Below are 24,803 nucleotides of genomic sequence, written 5' to 3' on the forward strand. Positions count from 1 at the left end.
GACATCACTGAAGAAAGATTTGCAGTTTCCTTTGGTATCTATAGTGACGTTAATCTAATCTTTCATTTTACATTTATTAATAGTACTCTTAAGCAGTAATACAAAAAGGGTGGGTCAAAAGGGGTAAGCTTCCTGGGCTATAGCTTAGAGGGGGAGCAAAATTAAGAAAAAAAATTTCAATTTTGCTTTTCTTTTTTTGCTTAACTAAGATAATAATGCCCTTTGTACTCTTCAGTTCTTTTTCTGTGATCCTAGCTACTTCTCATCCCTTTAAGCAGCTCCTTATGTGTACGTCTGCTCATTCAGACATTTAACTTTACGGGATGAGCCTCAGGCACTTTCCCAAAAGCTTCTGATTGGGTCACTGGGTGGAACAAGTGCTGTAGTGAGGCAGTTACTGGGTTTTATATTTGGTGCCAACAGCAGTAACTGAAAAACAAAACTTAATCAGTATTTTTTTTTTCTGTATGGAATGTGGACTGTGGACTATAGACTAAAGCAAAGCTGAAAAATAAAATATGCTCACTGGTTACATTCTTTTCCTTGATTAATTATTTTGTATGTAATAGTTATTTTAATTCCTTTTTTTACTGGTCTGGGACAGGACTGGGAACCTGCTACTACTGGTAAGGGAGTAATGCTCACACATCACAGCTGCCGCTTGCAAACCAAGCAGTTAAAGAGAAACAAAGGTCTCGAATAATAGGTCTTGCATTAGTACGGATTTTCTGAAAGATATGAAGTCTGAAAGTCAAATGTATGTCATTATTTAATGACTTGAAGTTGGGGGAGTTTAAATATTGCTGTTGAATATAAAAAGTTGCTAGAATAATATGTTTTGCTTTGTTGTGCATTTCTGCAGGATATGAGTTCTGAAACTCAAATGTCTGAGTACTCCAAAGTTTAAAATTTTGCTCTTATAAGCTTAGGAAGCTGCTAGACCAATAAGTTTTGCATACCTAATGCTCTTAATTTTATTGTTGGCATGTTTTATTGTAGTCTTGATATAAGTAGATGGGAATTTCTTACAGCTTTTTATTTTCCTTGTTTTGTTATACAGTTTGTTAATGGAATTCTACCAGACAGATATATTTCTTAATTTACCGTTATGTTAAGCGCAGGCAGATACTGACCTTTTTGTATGCAGCCGTTTTAGATATTGGTAAAAGTCAGACGCAAATGTGGCAGTCCTCTCATGCGGGTTCATTTGCAGGGGATTGTTGGGAATTTTGCATAGCTCTTCTGGTAGCTGTAGTAGATTTGCCCTGATGAAGACCCTAAAGACGGTCTGATTGGTAGTAGGGTGGTACCACTAAATCTGACAGAGATTACTGACTTATAGATTCATAGACTGTTAGTAGGCTAATGACCTGGGAGGGGGCCTTTCTTAGCCTAACCAAATTTTATGGCAAGAATAATGATGTCCTATATCTAAATAGGACATTGAGGGCCAGGCATTTATAAGCTACCTCTGTCTGTAAGGGATATGGGTGCCAGGCCGGGTGTAAATTTCCCATTCCCTAGCCACTGGTCTAGATTGCACTTAAACTGGGTAATAGACAAACTAAGCTTCATATGGATGGAAGCCTTTTCCATAGGAGGGGCAGTGTCTTGGAAATGTATCCAGCATGTTGTTTTAAGTCGTAGGCAAAATTCAGGTCTCTAGACCTTGTATTTCTGGTATTCTTTGACTTACGAATATGTAGGAGATTCATAAATGTGTAGTTTGTGGATGCATTGTAAGCTGGGTATAGTTCACCCCTCAGCAGTCTGTAAGAGTCTGTGTAGATGGAAAGGGCTTTAAGGCACTGTGCTTAAGGTAGGTTTGTTATGCCTTGTATTCTTTTTGTAAGGAACCTCTGAGGTAGCTCTAGTTGCTGCATATGCCTGGTCAGTTTCATACCAAAAGGCGCATTGTACTGTATGATTGGTCTGATAAGGGCGGAGTACATTGGGATAATGACCTCTTTGGAGCAAAATGCCATGCCCTTACTTGTAAGTTGCGCAACATAAAAGGACTTCCTCACAACAGTGGCTGCATTGTGGTTGAAGTTCAGGCTGCTGTCTATGTGTGTACCCAGATCCCTGACCACTGGGTCGACTGCAAGAAAAACCTAGCCAAGCTAGAATTTTCATCGTGTGATACCTAAAATCTCCTGTAATGGAAGCCCATGGGATATATGCAAATGACTCCTTAAGACATCAACTGGTTCAGCTAAAATGGCTTCTAAATGTTCATGATTTTTTCACTTTTTAAGTCTTTATGTTTGCGTTCAGGCCAATAAAGCCAGATCCCACTACCTGTGGACAAGCATGTTTTGGCCTTTTAATTGAACTTGTCAACCCTGCATAAGTGGATAGTTTTTTTATAATCTAACTTGTGGTTAGATTTAACTATGGATGATTTTGACCCAGGCGAGCCACATATCCTTAGTAGCCCTGGCACTGGAGGAGCTGGTGGGGTTGAGGGAAGAAGAATTGTGAGGCAGTGCATGCTCGCCTTTTTTAGGGGGAGGAGGAGGAGGAGGTGGTGGGCATATTTTACTCTGGGGTGCACATTGCATTTTGATATCCCCAGTGGAAACAAGATTTATTATGTATTTGCTTGTATTTATATTTGTTAACCAAGGTAGAACACTGATTCTCAGACTTTTTTTCAGAATGCTATAGGGAGCACTGTCTGGTTAAGCTCAGTAAGCAAATGGAGGCAAAATGCCTCAAACTCTAGACAACAGGAAGCAACTCATTAACCGTTCTTGTGTGAGTGTGTGAGAGTGTGTGAGAGTGTGTGTGTGAATTTGCCTTTTCCGTGCTATGTGGTATGTTGGATTTGGCATGTATGGTGCACCAAAAATCAGAAAAAATCAGAATTTTCTTGCCGTTTGTACACTTATGATGACTTCATGTCAGCTTAGCAGCATGAGTATTGGTGGTTGGCTTCAGCTACAGTTTTGAGCAGATAATTATCACCATTGGGCAATCTTCCTTTTATTGTGGAAAAGTAATTTCTTATGTCTGTCAGGAAGGGTAAATGCTCTTGCAGTAGATGGATTTCTTACAAGGACGCACAGAGTTCTGATGATTTTTGTTTAGGAGAATAGCAGAAAGTAATGTCCTTTTAGATTTGCTTTTCCTTCACTCCTCAAACCATAAGCAGTAGGTTGAATTATGTAAAGATTTTTTCTTGAAAATAAGCACTTTAGTGATTTGGTGCAAGCAATCATAGATACAGACCCCCCTTCATTGGACTTTCCTTCTCAGAAAAAATTGACATTTTTGGAAGGGGTTTCTGAAGAATCTCTGCTTCTCCATCTTTTCAGTAGACTTGGTCTAACATCACCACTGAAGCACCTTTTTGCAGCCTTCACACTCAATCTAGCTGTCCTGATCTCTTTGGCATGACCCCTGTGGAGGCCGCTGAGGTCTGGGAATTTTGCTTACACTTTCATACCATCTGTCAGTCTAATATTGTCAAGAGGGGAGAACCACAAATTACTCTTTTGGAGGGTGGGAGTGATAGTCACCAAGTACTGGTGAGGGAGGATGTTGCTGTGTCCCTCCTGAAAATTTGGCCTTGGTGTCAGGGTGTGGAATCCATCAGTCTAGAGACCCCAAAAAAGGGAACAGGAAAAGATAAACATTTGACCCTTCTTCCACCCTTCTCTGCAGAAGGGTTCAGTTTTGCAAAGGGCCTGTTTAAGGCAATTAGATCTCTTCAGCCTTCTGTTGCAGTTTCTACCATGGTTAAGTGAAAGCGATCTTCCCTCTTCCTCAGACAAAGAGGATCTTTCTGAATTTATTACTCCTTGTGAGTCACAATCTGAAGGGTCTCTTGTCAGATCTCCTACTAACTATACTCTCTCTCCTAAGATTTTTTTAAGAAACACTTGACAAGAGTGAACATGCCAACTACCTAAATAATCTGCTTGTTGAAATGATTTATGCTGCTTTGTTGATATTACCTCTTGTAACAAAAAGAGCTACTGCCAGCCCAGCTATCTGGAATTTTGTAAATAATTATATGTCATTTGTGAATATTAATATGTGTGAATATTAATATGATTTATATAGAAGTGTGACAGAAAGAGATACTGCCAGCCCAGCTGTCTGGAATTTTGTAAGTGGTTGTGTGTCATTTGTGAATAGCAACAGGATTCATATGCCTGTGTTTCAAATGTATAAGAACTGTATGTCATATTGTATAGACATGTGCTTAAGAGAGATTTTATTCAGTATTGTAACTGTTTAGATGCATGTATTTTAACAGGGGAGACAAACTTCAGAAGAATGGTTGTGGTTGAGTTACTTTATCGCTGAGCCATAAACAAAAGAGATGTTATCTTTCAGTTTCAGTGCAGTAGTAGATATGATGTCTAGAATTAGAAGTTTTTTGCATTGTCTTTAAATGGTGGAAAATGTAAATTATTTTACGAATTCCACCATTTGACAAAAGATCTAAGGGGAGATGCTAAATGCTGGCAGTTTCTAGCAGTGGGGTTTTCACATGGGATAGTCAGATGACAAGAAGTGATGTCATGCTGCAAGTATCCCAGCAGCAATTTTTTTTATTATTAATTTAAGAACTGAGAGAGCGAGAGAGACAGAGTATTTTCTATTTGTCTTTGACTTGACAGCATCAGCTGGAAAACCCACTCACCACATCTGTCTTGCTTTGCTCTGTAAGTTAACTAGGGTACAATAATTTCTCTTAGATTCAGACAGGAATATAGTGAAGTATAAATTAGATGTTTTATTTATTTATTTATTTGAGACTGCCCTGCAATGTTGTTTTAAATATTTCCTGTGATTTTGAACTCTGAAATAACTGATTATTTACTGAGTATTTTCTTGTTCTTTTATTATTTATTATTAAATATATTTAAACCTTTCAATTGCAGCTGATCTATCTAGAGATATTTAAGCTCTGAGAGTACTTGCATATCTATTTGGTGACACTGTGCAGGCCACTCCTAATAGCCTTGCTCTTGGTCAAACTACAATTTGGATTAATAGTAACATTACACAGTAAGATTAGACACCCCATTGCTAAGGTGGCTGGTGGCAGTGAAAGCTACATTATAATCTGGGCAGAAGGGGGCATAGCTAGTAACCCTGTGCCAGCCTTTCCCAGGTGTGTGTGTGTGTGTGTGTGTGTGTGTGTGTGTGTGTATAAATTAAACCTCATAGTGTATGCGTGTCAGCTACTTGGGCAGGGACACAAAGCACTGGCTGGACAGAGAGAGTGTTGAAGGTCTTGGGTTGGCTACTCTGCTGTGATCTCAACCCTATAGCTGTGGCAATGGGGAGTTTTATTGGGGATCTGGAGAAAGAGAGAGAAACCAGCCCCAGACTGACTGGGGTCTCTGTGTGCTCTTAAGGGAAATTGCACTTTACTGTGTGTGTGTACATGTCATCCTCCCAGTGTCTACACCCCCCACTGTTGCCAGTGGTGAGGATTGAGGCTCCCTGATTACTGGGCCAGTGCTGGGGTGTCACACCTCTGTATGTACCTTGTTTTTCATTGACTGTATAACTTTTGTCCTTGTTCAAACATCTTTGTCACTTTGCTGATATTGTTTTGATATTTACTTTTATGTTCTTTATTGTATAAGTATGTCTACTGTGATAGTCTGCACTTATTATTTTCATTGTCTTCATTTTTAAAGCTAGTAACTTGTTCTTGGAGCTTTTCTCCTCGGGCCTCCCCTGAAAATTGGCTCTCTAGGCCCAGTGGACCATCCCGGTAATCAAATGCTAATAAAATAAATAAATAATACATTTCCCAAATGAAGAAATAAATATCTTCTGTGGATGCAGTTTCAAAAATTAAATAACATTCCAAATGAGAATGTGGGGAGTTATCAGAATCTTAGAAGAGGTATTATGACTTAAGTATGGATTTCCTAAAACCAGTGGTCATACCTCTGTAAGGGAGCTGCCAACATCCTCCCTCACCAGTATTTAACTAACCTTCTGAACATGGTCAACTTTGCTGCCCAGGTCAATTGGCACTCTATTAAATGTGCTTATGACACACTGGATGATGTGTCTGTGGCTGCTGCAAGTACAGTTAAGCACAGGAAAGCATGGGTAAGATTACATAATTTTCCTGATGTTAAGGTTTAGTTGTTACACTTGAAAAGGTCTTTAGACAAAGTACTTAAGAAGCTGGATGAAAAAGGAAAACTGATGTAAGGAGGCAAATAACTCTGTTTTGTCTCATATTCCAAAATACCAAAGGAATTACCCTTCTTCTTCTGGTCCTTTTTTGAAAACCTTTTAAATCCTCCCTCCCCAAGCAAATGGCTACTGTGCAGGATTTCAAGAAACAAAATGGTAGGGTGAATCAAAAAGGAAAGGAGAGGGGATCTCAATGACTGTCTTCTCAAAATAAACTTGATGATTAACTTTGCCTCTTTGCCTTCATCCTGACCTTCCTTCTCAGTTGTAGGCAGTATGTCGTACTTCCTTCATCTGTGGAATCTGATAATTTCAGATGTTTGGGGTGTAAAAATAATCCATACCAAGATCCCTTTTACTCTCAAAAACTAAATCCACCTGTTTCCTCAAATTCTGTCAGAGCTGCTGTCTCAAAGGGTGATAGAAACAGTACTTCCTTCCCAACAAGGGAAAGGATTTTATTGTAGAATGTTTCTTGTTCCTAGAAAATGAAGCACACAGAGACCTATTTTGGACCTTTCAAAACTAAAACTGTTTCTTTTAGTGCCAAAATTCATAATGCTTACTTTACAACCCCCTTTTTTCTGTTCAGTTTCCCAGGGCTTTTTTGGTTATTCTAGATGTCAGAGAAACCTACCTGCACATTCCATTTCATAAAAACCACATATGTTATCTTACACTCCTCCCACCACTGTGTATCACTCCAACATCTAAACTGGCTAGAACTTCCCCAACATTTAACATACCTGCAACTAACCACGGCTCATAAGCTAATCTATAAGCCTTCTACTTGTCCTGCCCTCTCCTCTCTATTCACCATGTATCACCCAAATAGACTTCTGCAATCAGTCAGTCAGATGCTCCTTAATGTGGCAAAACCAAACATTTCTGCTGCTCATATGCGGTACATATATGCTATAGCAAAACTATGGCATGCTCTCCCCCCTTCAGTTAGGTCTAGTAGCAACCCTGAATGCTTTAAGACTTCGCTGAAACACCTGTTCTCCCATTGTCTATGTACACTTGCCAAGTCCAACATGTGCCACCCATTTACACATAATCTACTATATCAGTTACCTACCATATATTCTATTCATTCTTGATGCCTGTATAGCAGTAGCTGTAAGGTTATACCTTACTTTCAGAGTCTTTAATCTGCTGCTGTCCATCTTTTCCTCTCTACTGCAAAACTGCAATACTGTATTGTTCACACATTCACTATTATCCCATGTCATCAATTGTATTCTTATTTAGCTTGCTGCTTAAAATCTAACGTCTGTATAACTAGTATTATCTATTCTATTGCAACACCTATTCTGTAATGTAGTGTTCTGTAACATTGCTGCTTGATTTGATTTTGTAGCTTTATCATGTTTGTTTTTGGAGCTTTTCTCCCCAGGTCTCTACAGAAAATGGGCTCGATCTGGCCCAGTAGACCTGCCGGTAAACAAATGCAAATAAATAAAAAAAATAATAAATAAGTAATAGATTTGTTGACTTGGGATTTGTGATTGCACTTTTTTCATGTTTATTTTTTGGTCTTTCTGCTGTTCCAAGAGTTTACAAAAAGTACCTTGTCCTAGTCATAGCCTTCTGCAGAATATAAGGCATTCATATTTTTCCCTTGTTTCGGTAATTGCCTCATTTTAGCTTCCGCTGTTCAAGATACCTTAACAACTAGCAACTCTTCAGTTCAGTACTTATCTTTTCAAAAGCCTGGGTTTCACACCAAACTTTAAAGAGTCTTGTTTAGATCCCACTCAGGTTAGTGTTGTTGTCTTTCGGCTTTTCCCGGTTAAGTGTCGCCACAGCGGAACTCCGGTCTGCTAATGATTGGCAGTAGATTTTCACGAACGCTTAAGTGCCAGCTCGACGTTCAACCTTCAACGAAGGCACGCCCATTTACGCATGTCTTTTGAACGCCCACCAAACCGTGGGAAGGACATGCAGACTCCACACAGAAGGCATTCCCCACACTCCAGCCGAGAATCGAACGGGAGAACCTCTTGCTGTGAGGCAACAACGCTACCGCTTGATCCCACTCAGGTTAGTATTGTTATGATATCTGATATACACCTCTCTATCTACAGCCTACCTTCCTCCAGACAAATTATCATCTTAGCCACTTCACTTCTTAAATCTGGCCCATTAGAACATGCCCACCACAAGAGAATGCCTCAAAATTCGGGGTTATATGACTTCATCCATTCTAATGGCTCCATTTGCCAGACTTCACATGAAGAAAAATCTAATGGTACCTCAAATCAGTTTGGGTCCAGCCTCTCCATCCCATATCCGTTTCTCAGTTTCATCAAGAAAGAGCTGTTATCATGGACTAGTCAGGCCATGCTAAACCCCCCCCAAGTCAGTCATGACAGAGTCTGTGGACTTGGCATGGGTGGGGCAGTGTCTGAAGGCATCAAGGACTAGGCCATGTGGGAACCTCATTTCAGACACAAGTACATAGATATTAAGGAGATGATGGCTCTAATAAAAGCTGTCAAAGCTCTAAATCACCTGTGGATTTCTGAACTCCTGCTGTTAATAATAGACAACACAACAGTGATGTGTGGTATATAAGCAGACAAGGGCGGACAAGGTCCTGCCTCCTTTAAACATTAACCATGATTTCTGGACAGCTGGTAATACAGAACAGCCTCACTGTTCATAGGTTCATGGTTTAGTACTAGGCTAATTGGCCCTGCAAGCCATTTTAAGCCTATCCCTCTGTTCAAGGTGTATACATACTGACAGAGCAGAACACAATAGCAGACACTTTGAGCAGATCCAGGATACACCCCTGAGGTCTTTCAGCAGATTGTCCTCCCTGTGGGGAACTCCTCAAGTAGATCTGCTTGCCTGCTATCTCAGGAGTCAGTTTAATTATTTCTGTTCCAGGGCATCTTGCAAAAAGGCCTGGAAAACAGATGCATTCTCTTTCCTATGGCTGTTAATTTTTCTCTGTGCTTTCCCCATCTTTGTTTGATACCCAGAGTCCTTATAAAGATCAAGATTGACTTGCCAAAATGCTTAAGGTAACTCTCATATTGCCTAGGCAGCACTGATAGTTCCATGTTAGTTATTAAAAACATCTCACCGAGCACATTTGCTCACACAAGACAAAGGGTCCTTTATCCACCCCATTCAAAATCTCCATCTAACTATATGGATGATCTCATTCAGGCACACTTTTTTCTGAAGACCTGCGTTAGCCACCCAGTGGTGTGATCACTGGCTCTAGATGATGGTCATGGTTGTGATACCCTGACCCTATGTGAAAAAATGGAGAAAGAGGAGTTGTGGCTTGACGGATGCAGTAATTGTTAAACTAGGCTAGAAGACCTTGTCTTTCAGTCAGCTCAAGCTGCCAGACAGTTTGCATTTGTGGAAGGTGCCCTGACCTATGGAAGCTGGCCGGCTGTTATATCCTTGGCAGGATATAACCCATAGATCTACTGTTACTATAAGTTTACTTACACAACCATACTTCACTAATTGCTAACATAAATGCTGCTGCAGCTACTTTGTAAAGTCTTTGATTATATAAATTGCATGCTTTGACCCTTTTGACATTCAACTAAATTCTTAAAAAAAAAAAAAAAAAATCACAGAAGCGACTTTCTTTGGAAATAAATTGTGAGGACAGCTTTATGCATAGGCCCTAAAACGTATCAGTATGGTTGAAAATGTGATAGAAGTAGTCCTTAAAAATCAGTTACTGTTTTCTTTGCTTCATCTCTAACTTAATCCCAGAAAACAGTTTAGCACCAGGATGTAAAAATCCAATCCCAACAGAATATTTTCTGTGCAGTAATTTGCATGATGTTGCCAGCTGACATGCTGTTTGTGGTTGTGAAATTGGAAGGTTATTGTTATAATGCACTCGTCCTCGAAGTTGTTGTTTTCTCAAGATTTTGAAAAGCTGGCCTGTCCAGGCTTGTCTGTTCCATTTCGTTTCTGAGTTTGGAATTGTTGTTCATTGATAACCTCACCCCACTCTGTTATCTGTATTGTCTCTCAGAAATTTCCTTCTTCCTCATTGTTTTATGTATTCTGTATGTAACCAGTAAACATATCAAGTTTTCCAAACTTTGTCCTTTTTTAGTTCTGTGCTTTGAACCACTGACCACAGTAGGGGGATTCTGTTGCACAACCTTTTTGGAGGTGTCGGAGGTTTACATGCAATAATGGCATGGCCTTTAGCATGGAACATAAGCATGTTTGCTATGTGTGACCTTGTTTCTATCTTGTTCTTCAAAATTCAACTGAAGTAGCATCAGTTCTTTACAATTCTATATGAATGCTCTCCCAGTGTCTGTGATTGAGTGCTCTACTCCCAGTGTCTTCAGTGATGAAAATGTGAATGATGTAAGGCTGCTTGATTTTACATTTAGTCTTTTAGTCACTGACAGTGCTGCTAGTTCCTTATTTTCAGTAAGGAACTGTCACATGTGCTGCAGCCCTCTGGACTGTAAAACAGCATTTATTAAAATGGAAAGCCTACTTAGTAAATGCATAATATTGGCATGGCAAAGGTAGACTTTTCCAGATGTTTATGAAGGAAAAACTACCACAGGACCCAAGTATTTTTTTTCTTTTGTTATAAAATTTCAAGGGACCAGATTATGAAAGACCTGTTCATGGTGTAAGTGACTTACTGTAGTGTAAGGTATATCTATAAAGCTACCTTACACTGGAGTAAGTCACGTACACCAAGAGCAAGTCTTGGAATTGGGCACAATGAGACGTAAGAATTAAGATGCCTTCTGTAGGACATGCCAAACCGGCACAAAGGAGCACTGTGATTGCATTACAGTCCTTAAATGTGTCAAACAAGAGGAAAAACTTAGGAGCTAAAGGTCACATGCTATTTCTCATCAGTCCTGCCTTCAGTATTTTTCTCAATTTTGTGTGTTTAAATATAGTTGTAAAAAAGGTTGCTGCAGTGAAGAAGAAAAGACTTATTGGAGACTTTTGTAATTGTTCACTTTCTAATTTAAATATGAGTATATATTTTAGTGTAGGAGAGAATTATTCTTAAGAGTCTGAAGGTAGCTGTAAACAGTTTTGTAAATCCAGAAACATCAAAGTGATTGTGAGCTCAAGGAACACATTCTCCTATGCTGTTTGCCTCAAAACCCGTTTCTGTACTTGATATCATATAGACTTCTGAGAGGTGATTTTTGCCTGGTATACAAGGCATCCCTGGACCCTGTTTTGTTTAACCTTTTGCACGTCTGCAAAACAAACAGCATCATAACTACTAGATTAAAAGACCTAACGTTTGCATGCAACATAAATAGGGACATGTTGGCTAGACAAATATGTTTCTGAGAGAATTGCCATTCTCTGGAAAATGCTCCCCATACATTTGAAGCAGAGTTCTCCCTTTTTCTATTTGTGCATCTTGGACCAGTGGATGGGTAATCTGAGATTCACACTTGGTCCAGCACCAGCGTCTTTGGACAGAAGTAGTCAGTAAATCACCCTCCCCCATATAAATCAAATTTGTGGGTCACATTTGGATTGCACAACTAGGCTTGTAAGGGTCCTAGTTAGCCTAACATGCACCTATGAACCTATGGAAGACTGCTTCTCAGGACACTGCCTTGTTTGCAGTTACATAAAGTACAAATGTAAGAAGAAGAGTCCAGAAGAAACAAAAGGCATGGATGCAGGAGCAGCCAGATATAGCCAAGAGGTTTCAGTACTGTAAGTGTAATAAGGAATAGGCAAGAGAAGTGCCATCCATTTCACTTTGGTCAGCAATGGCAGAACTGTTAATCAGCGAAATATTGGGAATTTGTATACAATTTGTCTAGTGTTGAGCTTATGGTGGACCCATGTTGCTAAGTAGTGAAGAAAGGTCTCTATTGCTTGCTATTTTGTGCAGCATTTTTTTTAATAGTTTACAGTTTTGTAAGATATCTGGTTTAATACTGTTTTTTGTTTTTCCACATAATGATAATTACTGTTTTTTTTTTTCATTACTCTGGAAGTGAAAAGTGTAACAGCAATCATCTGATATTTGTATATCCATTTTTAGTAGTGTTTCCAAGCGTTTTTGAAAAGGAATTTGTAGTGTGTAAAACAACTTACTTGCTATATATTTAACTAATGAACAAAATGATGCTATGTGCAGGAATTATGACCATGATCTTGCTTATATTAAAAAAATACTTATAAGGGTGATGGTGTGGTTGTTATGGCAGACTGTTGGTGTGATACTTGTGTCAGATTATTGCTGGCAGAGGAAGCTATGCAAGAACTTTCAGCAGGCAACCTTTTAAAATGTAAACATTTGCACTGATGTTCGGTTGTGTGATTTGTCAGATGGTGCTGTTGCAAAAGCTGCTTTTGCTTGAAAAGGCAACCTCCTCTGTTGGCCATTGTTTATAAAATTCCTAGGTCTCATAAATAAGCCAAATCTCCTTCTTAGGCCTATGTTTCCTGGCAATATTGCTTGACACTGTTTTTCATTAGGTTGACTGTGCAATTAATTCCTTCTTGTGCCACTGATTCTCCACTTGTAATCAGCCTCTTTCTCGCACTGTGTGAGAAGACCGCACCTTTCATTAATGCTGCTGGGCTGATGATTTTTTTTTGTACATTCTGATCCTTTCCTCTGTAGTAGTGATGCAAAGTGTGGTATCCACTGGGTACAGTTGTGTTAGCCCTACCTCCTTACTTGTGAATGTCACCTGTCAAGTTTCCTAGTCTTGAACAAAGCTGGTAGGATGTGCAGCCCCAAAATGCAGTCTTTCCAATGCCATATGGAGAGATAAAGGTTAAAACCATTCACTGCTCTCCCTCATCACCCTTGTAATGCTTATGCTGCTATCTGAACCCCGGTGGCAGCTGCATTGGAGGAGGCAGTACCCCTATGCCAGTGGGCCTACATAAAAAACTAATCACATGAAAAGGACTTGAGGAAGCTTATTAGGCATATTGCACTTACTAACTCTTCATATTTTTATGAACATCCCTAGTCATGAGACATAGTGATTCCCATGATTTGAGAGCAGGTTTGAGTAGGTGGCTTTATAGAGAGTGTTGGAGCTCTGTCAGAGAATTATATTTTGCTGTATAGCAACAGTGTGTGAATTTGTCTTTAATACAGTTTGGTCCAATTTTTGAAGATGGTCGTAAATGTAATTTTTTTACTTTTGAAGATAAAGTTTTTCTTCAGGCACAAGGCATATTTTTGGGCTTTAATGTGGCATGTGATTATGTACGCTCATTTTAAATGGAAAAGTGATGTGTGCATAAGTGTACTACTTTACTTACAACCTGTTTCCATGTGGGCTGCCATTTAAGAAAGTAGTAATCCTATATTTCTATTTCTGTACAGTGTTCTGAGCTAAAGTTTTACTGCAGGTTAAGTAGTTATTTTAGTACGTGAATATACTTACTTTTAATGCTAGTACATTTACAGTGGCTCAACGGATAAAGTTTCTACCATAATAGACAGCAACCCACTGAGTACGGAAAAAGTAATCTGAGACCTAGGGACCCAAGTAGACAGCGACCTCTCATTTGACACCCACGTTGCCAAAGTGGTTAGAAAAACATTCTACCTTGCACACCTCATCATGAAGGGATTCACATCCAGATCCAAGGATGTCATTGTACCCCTATATTCCTCCCTCATCAGACCCATGATTGAGTACAATGCCCCATTTGGTATGTACCTCACCCGGCATTTGCAACAGCTGGAGAGACCACAAAAGTATCTCACCAAAAGGATCAAGGGTCTCCAACATATGTCTTATTCTGCCAGACTAAAGAAACTTCAGCTCTATTCAGTAGCATACCGCCTGCTCAGAGGTGATCTCTGCCTGACGTACAAGGCCATGTCCAATCAGGATCTGATGGACATGCTCCACCTCAAAAAATCCAAATCCATCAGGACCACGAGAGCTAAAGACTTAAACCTCGGCCAAAGTAAGAATAGGACATGCTGGAGGGATAGATTCATAACCCAGAGGCTTCCCATGCTTTGGAACAGGATCCCAGTTCGTATTAGGCAGAGCCCCTCACTGACTCTCTTCAAGAGAAATCTTGATGAGTGGATGGGAGATCATAAGTTTACCCCAGGGGTCACATCTGTGTCACTGCTAGACAGGGGCACAGTAAACTAATTCTATTATATAAGGGGACCTTCATTGTGTCACTACTAGACAGAGGCACAGTATTCTAGATTTATTCTGTACATTTTTGTACCATTTCATGGGGTGGCAAAAGCCACATCACTATGGCTAGGCTTACAAATGCCCCAGGGCAGATAGCCTAGTACTATACTATGAAACTATGAAACAACTGCTGGGTTTTGGGTTCTGTTCTGGCCTGCAGTTACTGACTTTGTACAGCTGGTATAGTGTATTGTGTTTGGTTAGGTTTTGTGTAATTTTTTTCTGGCTACAGCTCTTCTCTCAGACACATACTTGTTGTATTGGCTGCTATAAGGTGCTCATGTGTCCATTGGAGTTGTCCTTGCCCACTTGGCCTAAGTCATATTGAAAAAAGTGTGCAAAGGTTCAGTTCACTTAGTCACTTAACAAACTAGAAAAGTAAACATGCCTTCTTTAATGTGTCTTATTCTTGCAACACAATGTATTTAATGTTCCCTGTTTTTCACTCCTCAAGTTGTGTTATAAACATTTTTCTGCTGTATTTTTTAATGTCCTTGCTAACTCTACTATTTTACTTTTTCTAGGTGGCCATGTTAGGGATAGACTTGGAATTTGTCAGCGAGGCTTCTTATGTAGCTTGCCAGAAAGCTTTGGACAACTTAAGCAACTTTCCCACCTAGACCTGAGCTTTAATAGTTTCTCTGCTTTGCCAGAATGTATCACTGAACTTTGTAACCTCTCTGCTCTGCTGTTGTGCCATAATCAGCTGTCTTCATTACCAGAAAGTATCAACCGACTAAGTAAGTTGACCTTCCTCTCGGTTATGAAGAATGATCTCCAGGAACTGCCAAGGAGCATTGGTGAGCTCAGGGTGCTTCATAAATTAGATGTTTCTGAAAATGTACTTCAGACTGTTCCTGATGAAATTGGAAATCTTGTCAGCTGCACTGAGTTAGACCTCTCAGGGAACGTACTCCAAAAAGTGCCCGAGTCTGTCGGTGAGACATTTGTAAATCTTAGATTTCCCTCAGTTTTTTCTTTCATTGTCTTATTTTTAGTCTGCCTTATAATGGTACTCTGACCTGTCAGTGGGATGCTTGTCTCATTAGTTATTCTGTTCGTTTTGAACCCAAAAGCATGCGGTCTGCTGTTGAGATACTGTGACATTTGTATGTATTCAGCCTTCATATTGTACAGAAAGCCAATATATTTTCATGTACCTCCCGTCCCCTTCACAAGTTGAGGCCCAGCTTGTACAGTGGACATGTATTAAGTTCTTCATGACTATCTTGTATGCCTGCATTGCCTTGTGCATGTCTGGTATGGCTTGGATCTGCTTTGAAAGTACTTATGTCTGTGGCCTGCATCAGTAGGTGGCTCCCATTGGTAGATTCCTTGTCATATCTTCACTCTGCCAAGTCAGCTTTGGCAGCTCACTTGAGTCTCCCCAAACAGTGACTGTATCATGTTAGCATACTATTTGAACACAGGCTGCTGACATTCTAGGCAGAGCTAAAACCTCTGTACTACCAATGTTGTTATGTAATGATTACTCTGTCCTCTGGTTTCTAGAAAACCTTATAGTCAAGCCTACTGATAAATTTCTGCTAATGTGGTCTGGTATACTCTATTAACGATTTTAAATGTTTTTTTTTTTTTTGTATGGTGATTACTTTCTATATTCCAGGTAGCTTTGCAAATGTAAGACACTCTAATGTATCTGCAAGTGTGCAATGAAAGTACTGAACCAGGATATTTGGATGTGTCACCTTGAGTTCTTTGATATTTTCCAGATTGATTCAAGTGTTAGAGCTACAGAAAAATGTTTGCACCCTAGTTCTGCATTTCTGTCAGGCCTTTTTTAAGCAGCATCAAAACAACCTGCTACAATTGGGACCCAAAAGGAAATAATTTATAAATCATGTGCTGTGTTGTGGGGTTAGATATTTTATACATTATATTTACCATCTGGTTGCTACACTGTTCTTAAGATCCTTATCAGGCACGGTCTGGGCCAAGAAGGCAAGAAAACGACAGCGTTACACAATGCCATACAAAATAAATTCATTGACATGTTTGACCAAAAACTTGTGTCTTTAGATATATTTATTGTGGGACTTTTTATGGGTCTGCTGCAAATTAAAATGCTGTCAGTGTTGCTCACTTGATTTATTTATTTTTTTCCGACTGTGGTCTGATGGAGGGTTTGTTTCATAAATTCTATATAGCAGCATATAGAGAGCTGACATGTGGCAGAAACATTACCGATTGCTTCTTTTAAATTTTGTATGAGTGAATGGTATTTTTCTGTGTTCTCTTCACAACATGTTTTTTTTTTCCCTTTTGCATATATTTTTAACCCACAGCTAATTTAGTTTCACTGCTGGAGCTTCATCTTCAGTGCAATTGCTTAGTGACGATTCCAGCTGGTATTGCCAGTCTCCCTAACTTGACTAAACTTGAACTACAAAACAACAGCTTGCGTTTCATTCCCCCTGAGATCCTGAATTTACCCTTTGTGAATTTAAAAGGCAACCCCATTGGGAAAACAGAAACCTCAGAACAACAAGGTAAGATCTGTTCCAGAGCTTCATTAGCAGTTTGTCTGCTGACAGAATAATACAATGTGTTGTAAGAACTGTAACACTGCCTGCAGAATACCCAGTTTCATTTTGCTTTGTTTCTTTGTTAAGCTTAAGTCATATTCCCTTGTACAGATCTCCCTGAAAAGAGGCCACTAGACTAAAGGGATAACCCAGTTAAAAAAGGATAAATTAATAAAAATGAACTGTCAATGAACTTTATTACTTTAGAGCTTTTCTTAAGATTAATTGTGAAAGAGTATCAGAAATTTATACATTGAATATTTTAAGATGACATAGTATAAGCATCGGTGATGAAACCTTGAACCAAACTTTAAGCTTAAACACCATTGTTTAAGATTTACACCAGTGGCACTGAATAGGCATTTTAGTTTTGCTAAGGAGAAACAGGGCCTTGCTGAAACAAATGTGGTACTTGTCAGTGTATTACTATGTAACATGTTGGATTGCAAAATGAGGATTTTGTATGTGTCTGCATATCTGAATGTAATATACTTACATGTGTGAGTGTTTGTATACAGTATGCATGAGCTATAGAATGAAGATGTTACACACACAAGCACTCGTATTCTACCAGTATGTATGTATGTATGTATGTATGTATGTATGTATGTATATACAGTATGCATATATTTATGGGTGCAATTCACTTTCTTGTGCTGACTTTTGTAGGGTCATAATTCATCTCAAACTGTTAATCAAGAACCCCCCTGATTCAGTGATCCCGGCTTATAGTAAATCTCACTCCAAACTATCTCTCTATCAACCCCTACATCCTGACTATATTCTATCATCTCCCGCACTATGCCCTTAACTTACAAACCAAGACTTATAAATCTGTTTCTCTTACTTGCAGTACTACCCATTCTATCTGTACCCTATATCCTTACCTTCTATGAAGACCTACATTATACTGGATCCCACCATCCCTTAACAAACATTACGATTAAATCAACTAGCCTTACAAAGCCATTTTAACATAACATCCACCTCAACCTACCTTTTACCAAAGTATCATAGGGTAGCCCATATTACTTACCTCTAAGCAGGAAGTCACAAAACATTTTCTGCAAACTCCTAAAGTTCACATATTGTCTTAAACAACACCCTCTACTTCACAGTGATATTCATCCCAAAACAGGACCAAACAACACCACCCCAATAAACCTCCACCTACCTCATCCCACCACCCCATTCACCCCCACTGGAACCCCTAATTCTCTGCTCATAGCACATCTCAACATACGTAGCTTAAACAATAAAATCAGCCAACTACATGCTCTGCTAGACATACATTCATTTGACATCTTATGTTTAACAGAAACATGGCTCAAACCAGTAACAAAGGACAAAGAAATCATCCCACCTGGTTATAATATCTTGAGATTAGACCGTACAACCAAAAAGGATGGAGGGGGTAGCAATTCTATACAAATCTGAGTTACATGTTACTTCACTAGCTGTACAACTACCTTTAGATAGTAATGTTGAAATCCTTATTTCTAAGCTTCAGGTCAATGCTAACAAATCCATATACATAATATGCTCCTACCTACCTCCAGGCAATAACATCAACACCCTAGAAAGTACCCTTTGCTGGCTTTCTACATCCTTCCCACAAGAAACCATTGTACTTGATTTTAATATAGATTGGAATAGCTGTACCTCACCCAAACCTACTACCCATGTAAACCTTTATGGCTTTTCCCAAACAGTCACCACCCCCACCAGATTCCAGTAGCAAAGAAGGTACCTTAGACTGGATCTTAGTAAATAGTCATCCCCTCTCATATAAAGCAGGTACCCTTCCTGATGATATTAGTGACCACTCCCTTACTTATATAATTAGACAAAAAAAACTTTATTCCCAACCAAACTATCTTTAGAACTACCCGGAACAAAAAAGATTTTAACTCAGCAAGCTTCCAAGCAGAGCTTCAAGCCTGTGACTGGTCACCCTTAAAACTACTCCCTCTTGAGGAAGCAATAACTCTAAATTCTTACAAATCCTGGAATACCATGCCCCTACTTTCTCTATTAGCACTAGAAGTAAAACTGCTCCATAGCTCACTAAAGAGACTAGGCATAAAATCTTATTGAGAAATAAAATCTGGTCTAAATGGAGAAATACTAAAAATCCAACAGATCATAAAACTTTAAACAGCTGAGAAATGCCACTAAAAAATCAATACTTCTTGATTAAAAAAACGTTTACTTTAAACTCCAGCAAAAGCATCAACAAACACCACAAACATTCTGGTCAGGTATAAATAGACTTCTACACCCAGGCCACTCCACGACACCAACCCCATCAGGTTTCTCCCTTAACACTCCCAACCAGATTGCTGATGCTTTCAATACCTTTTTTACTGAAGCCGTCCAATCTCTAGCAAACTCCTTACCACCTGTTAGCTCAACTCTCCCATCCTCCTTAGCTAGCATACCTCCTACCTTTCATTTAAAACCAGTTCCTACATCCCTCATCTACACCCTACTTCACAAACTTAACCCATGTACACCCTCAGCTGATCTCCTGCCAGCTGAATACCTACAAATTGCAACAAAAGTACTTGCCTATCCCATTTCCATCCAATATTGCAGGCATTGACTGGGCAATGTAAAGGTACTTTTTACAACCTGACTTCAGATGAGCGAAAAGCTTTAGATGGTCAAATTTTCATTATTCATAAGTCTATCAGGCCTTCCGATAAAGGCGGAACTGTTGTTTTCTTGAATACAAGTGACTGTCGACTTGCCATGATTAATATGTTAAGTGATCGAGAGAAATTCCTCATAATAGATTGGCTTAGAGTGAAAGGTATCATTAGTTATGTCAATGATTGTATCTATGATTTATTTATGAATAGAGTTTTTGATGAGACACTGTATGAATTCTTCTGGGTGTCATCTCCGTTGGTACCTAGCATCAAGGGACTACCGGAAATTCATAAATCAAGGGTAGCCCCACCTATGAGACCTATTGCTGCTGGGAGGGGCTGGGTGACTGAGCCCTTATCAGTATATGTGGAAGGGAAGTTAAACCCGATTGTTTCCTCTGTAAGTACAATATTGAGAGACACAATGGGTTTTCTAAAAGATTTGGATGATTTTGTCCTACAGTTTAATATTGTTGATTGCCTGCTGGTCACAATGGATGTCAAGAACCTATTTACTTGCATACCCAATGAATATGGGATGGAAGCAGTTAGACAGCTTCTAACAAATGCTCAGGGTTCATTTAGCTGTGATGTGCACTTAATTTGCACATTATTAGATTTAATAATAATGTGTTTCTATTTGAAGAACAATTATATCTGCAAAAATGGGAGGTCGCCATGGGCACCTCCTGTGCAAATTCATACGCTAATCTTGTTATGCATTTTTCGGAAAATGAAAATTTACATGGCAATCCCTTTTATCAATGTATTAAGTTATACTGACGTTTTGTGGATGATGTGTTTATCATTTGGGAAGGTAGTCATTCTTCCCTTCTTGCATATGTTGAATACTTAGAGACAACTACTGATTTTCTTCGATTTACTGTTACATATTCATCTACAAATATAGACTTTCTTGATGTATCACTAAAGAAAGATTCAGAGAAAGGGATTGTTACAACATTGTATAGAAAGCCATGTTGGCGTAATAGTTTGTTGAGTAGAGATAGTATGCATCCTGGACACGTATTTCCCAGCATAGTGAAAAGTCAGTTTAAAAGGGTCTCCAGGATTTGTAATGGAGCACAGGATGAATAAGTGGAATTTGACACATTAGAACAAATGTTTGTGGATAGAGGTTATAATAGTAGAGATGTTAAGAAAATTAGGGAAGGGATCACACAGAGTCAATCCATTAAAAAACAACAAACTTTAGAAGTGATAGAAGTTTTGTCTATAGAACCCAGTCAGGTGGATGCAATAGGATCTGGAAAAAGGGAAGTTTTGCATGCTGAGAGTGGGTATAGAAAGAAACAATATACCCCATTTGTTACAAATTTTTCGAGTAACAATAATTTGGTAAGAAATGTTATTCAAAAAAACTGGTCCATCTTGTCCTTGGATAGTAAAACTAAGCAAATAGTTGGTGACACTCCCTCCATCATATATAGAAATAGTAAGAATCTTAAACAGCTGTTATGTAGTGGGAAAATATGGCAAGAAGTATCAAGTCAGAGGTTAGGTACTTATTCATGCAGACATTGTGGGGTATGTGAAGTTCTAACTAAAGAACAGATTTTTAAACATCCTGTCTTTGACTTTGTGTTTACACCTAGGTTTTATGCGGACTGCACCACAGCACATGTTGTTTATTTAGCCACGTGTGCACTATGCCCATGTTTTTACGTGGGCAAGACTATGCAGCGATTAAGAGATAGGGTGTATAAACACATGTCAGACATGAGGAAGGGCGATGTTAAAAATGCCCTAGCTAAACATCAGTTAGACTCTCCTAACTATCACTTTTCCTTTAGAGTGTTACAAAAAGTAGGTTTAAATGAGAGGGGAGGTGATCATAATAACTATTTAGAACAGTTAGAATTAGAATGGATATTGGGAATGCAAGCACATGTATACCCAGGACTTAATACTCAGTTAAGTATTAAACCTGTTTTAAAGGGGCGGAGATTCAAGATGTATAAAAAGTAATGAGACCTTGTGTCTCTGAATGAGATGTCATTTTGGCACCCTTTTTATGTGTTTTTATTGGTTATGATGTGTTTTAAAAATCTGATGGTTTTATTTAGTTGTATAGGATCAGAAGAAGCAAATTGCGAAAGCGCTTGTCCTTTTATCGAATAAAAGTTTTGTAAGTGCATTAAGACTTCACCGTGGTTGTCCAGTGATTACGTTTTATATGCAGTAAATGGTGAAATACTAAAAACCCAACAGATCATCAAAACTTTAAACAGCTGAGAAATGCCACTAAAAAATCAATACTTCTTGATTAAAAAAACATTTACTTTAAACTCCAGCAAAAGCATCAACAAACACCGCAAACATTCTGGTCAGGTATAAATAGACTTCTACACCCAGGCCACTCCAAGATACCAACCCCATCAGGTCTCTCCCTTAACACTCCCAACCAGATTGCTGATGCTTTCAGTACCTTTTTTACTGAAGCCGTCCAATCTCTAGCAAACTCCTTACCACCTGTTAGCTCAACTCTCCCATCCTCCTTAGCTAGCATATCTCCTACCTTTAATTTTTAAAACCAGTTCCTACACCCTACTTCACAAACTTAAACCATGTACATCCTCAGCTGATCTCCTACCAGCTGAATACCTGCAAATTGCAGCAAAAGTACTTGCCTATCCCATTTCCATCCTAATTAATAGAACCATTACTGAAGGCTCCATCCCATATCTCTGGAAAATCTCTCACATTATCCCACTTCCCAAGGGTGGTAACTCAACCGAACTCTCTAACTTTCGCCCCATAGCTTTACTATCTCCTTTTGCCAAAATTATGGAAAAATGAATCCACCAGCAACTACTTGATCACCTTCTCCAAAATAACCTATTAGCTGACTGTCAACATGGTTTTAGGCCTTTCCATAGTATTATCACTGCTCTCTTATCCTTTTCTGACTGCATTAACAAACATTGTAATAACAACATGCTTTCCTCTGCATTCTTTATTGACCTCTCTAAAGAGTTCAATATGGTTAACCATCAGATACTTCTCATCATCTTCTTTCGGCTGTTCCCGTTAGGGGTCGCCACAGCGGATCATCTGTTTCCATTTCTTCCTGTCCTCTGCATCATGCTCTTTCACACCAACCGCCTGCATGTCCTCTCTCACCACATCCATAAACCTCATCTTAGGCCTTCCTCTTTTCCTCTTACCTGGCAGCTCCATCCTTAGCATCTTTTTCCCAATATACCCAGCATCCCTTCTCAGCACATGTCCAAACCAACGCAATCTCGCCTCTCTTGTTTTGTCTCCAAACTGTCCAACCTGAGCTGACCCTCTAATATACCGATTCCTAATCCTGTCCATCCTAGTTACACCCAGTGCAAATCTTAACATCTTTAACTCTGCCACATCCAGCTCTGACTCCTGCCTTTTCGACAATGCTACCATCTCCAACCCATATAACATAGCTGGTCTCACTACCCTCTTGTAGACCTTCCCTTTCACTCTTATTGGTACCCGTCTGTCATAAATCACTCCTGACACTCTTCTGCACCCATTCCACCCTGCTTGTACTCTCTTCTTCAACTCTCTTCCACACTCACCATTACTCTGAACTGTTGATCCCAAGTACTTAAACTCATCCACCTTTACCAACTCTACTCCCTGCATCCTCACCATTCCTCTACCCTCCCTCTCATTTACACACATATATTCTGTTTTAGCCCTGCTGACCTTCATTCCTCTCCTCTCTAAAGCATATCTCCACCTCTCCAGGGTCTCCTCAACCTGGTCCCTACTCTCACTACATATCACAATGTAATCTGCAAACATCATGGTCCATGGGGCCTCCTGTCTAATCTCATCTGTCAACCTGTCCATCACCACTGCAAATAAGAAAGGGCTCAGAGCTGATCCTTGATGTAATCCCACCTCCACCTTAAACGTATCTGTCACTCCCACCGCAGTCCTCACCAGTGTCACACTACATATCCTGTACCACTCTTACATACTTCTCTGCCACTCCCGACTTCCTCATACAATACCACAACTCCTCTCTAGGCACCCTGTCATATGCTTTCTCTAAGTCCACAAAGACACAATGCAACTCCTTCTGACCTTCTCTGTATTTCTCCAACAACACTCTCAGAGCAAATATTGCATCTGTAGTGCTCTTTCCTGACATGAAACCATACTGCTGATCACTAATCATCACCTCCCTTCTTAACCTAGCTTCCACTACTCTTTCCCATAACTTCAAGTTGTGACTGATCAATTTTATCCTTCTGTAATTACTGCAGCTCTGCACATCACCCTTATTCTTAAAGATAGGTACCAAAACACTTTTTCTCCACTCCTCAGGCATCCTCTGACTTTCCAAAATTTCATTAAACAATCTGGTTAAAAATTCCACTGCCATTTCTCCTAAGCACCTCCATGCTTCCACTGGTATGTCATCAAGACCAACAGCCTTTCCATTCTTTATCCTCTTCATAGTTGTCCTTACTTCCTCCTTGCTAATCTGCTTCACTTTCTGATTCACTATCCCCACATCATCCAACCTTCTGTCTCTCTCATTCTCTTCATTCATCAGCCCTTCAAAGTACTCTTTCCATCTACTCAACACACTCTCCTCACTTGTGAGTACGTTACCCTCACTGTCCTTTATCACCCTTACCTGCTGCACATCTTTCCCAGCTCTGTCCCTCTGTCTAGCCAACAGACCAACAGGTCCTTTTCTCCCTCTTTAGTGTCCAATCTCTCATACAACTCTCTATATGCCTTATCCTTAGCCTTCACCACCTCTCTCTTTGCCATGCGCCTCATCTCCTTATACTCATGTCTACTTTATTCATCTCTTTGACAATCCCACTTCTTCTTCACCAGCCTCTTCCTCTGTATACTCTCCTGTACTTCCTCATTCCACCACCATGTCTCCTTGTCCTCCTTCCTCTGTCCAGATGTCACACCAAGCACCTTCCTAGCAGTCTCCCTTACTAGCTCTGTTGTAGTTACCCAGCTATTCGGTAACTCTTCATTGTCTCCCAGTGCCTGTCTTAACTCTTCCCTGAACTCCACCTCACAATCACCCTTTTTTCTAACTTCCACCATTTAATCCTTGGCACTGCTTTCACACTCCTCCTCCGCTTCTTGATCAGCAACATCGTCCTGCAGACCACCATTCTATGCTGCTTAACTACACTTTCCCCAGTCACCACTTTACAGTCTCCAATCTCCTTCAGACTGGCCCTCCT

At 39.6% G+C, this 24,803-nt stretch overlaps 1 protein-coding gene across 1 annotated transcript in view; it reads left to right on the forward strand.

The window, feature by feature from the left end:
* PIDD1 (p53-induced death domain protein 1) overlaps positions 1–24,803 on the forward strand; it is a 1,004,177-nt gene that overhangs the window by 42,514 nt on the left and 936,860 nt on the right. Inside the window, exons 2-3 of the mRNA XM_044059769.1 lie at positions 14,897–15,310; positions 16,679–16,882. Of these exons, the coding sequence (XP_043915704.1) occupies positions 14,897–15,310; positions 16,679–16,882 (618 nt within the window). The remainder of the gene's footprint in view (positions 1–14,896; positions 15,311–16,678; positions 16,883–24,803) is intronic.

This window comes from Protopterus annectens, chromosome 17.part0, assembly GCF_019279795.1.
Source record: "Protopterus annectens isolate FY-2018-M chromosome 17.part0, PAN1.0, whole genome shotgun sequence".
NCBI lineage: Eukaryota > Metazoa > Chordata > Ceratodontiformes > Protopteridae > Protopterus > Protopterus annectens.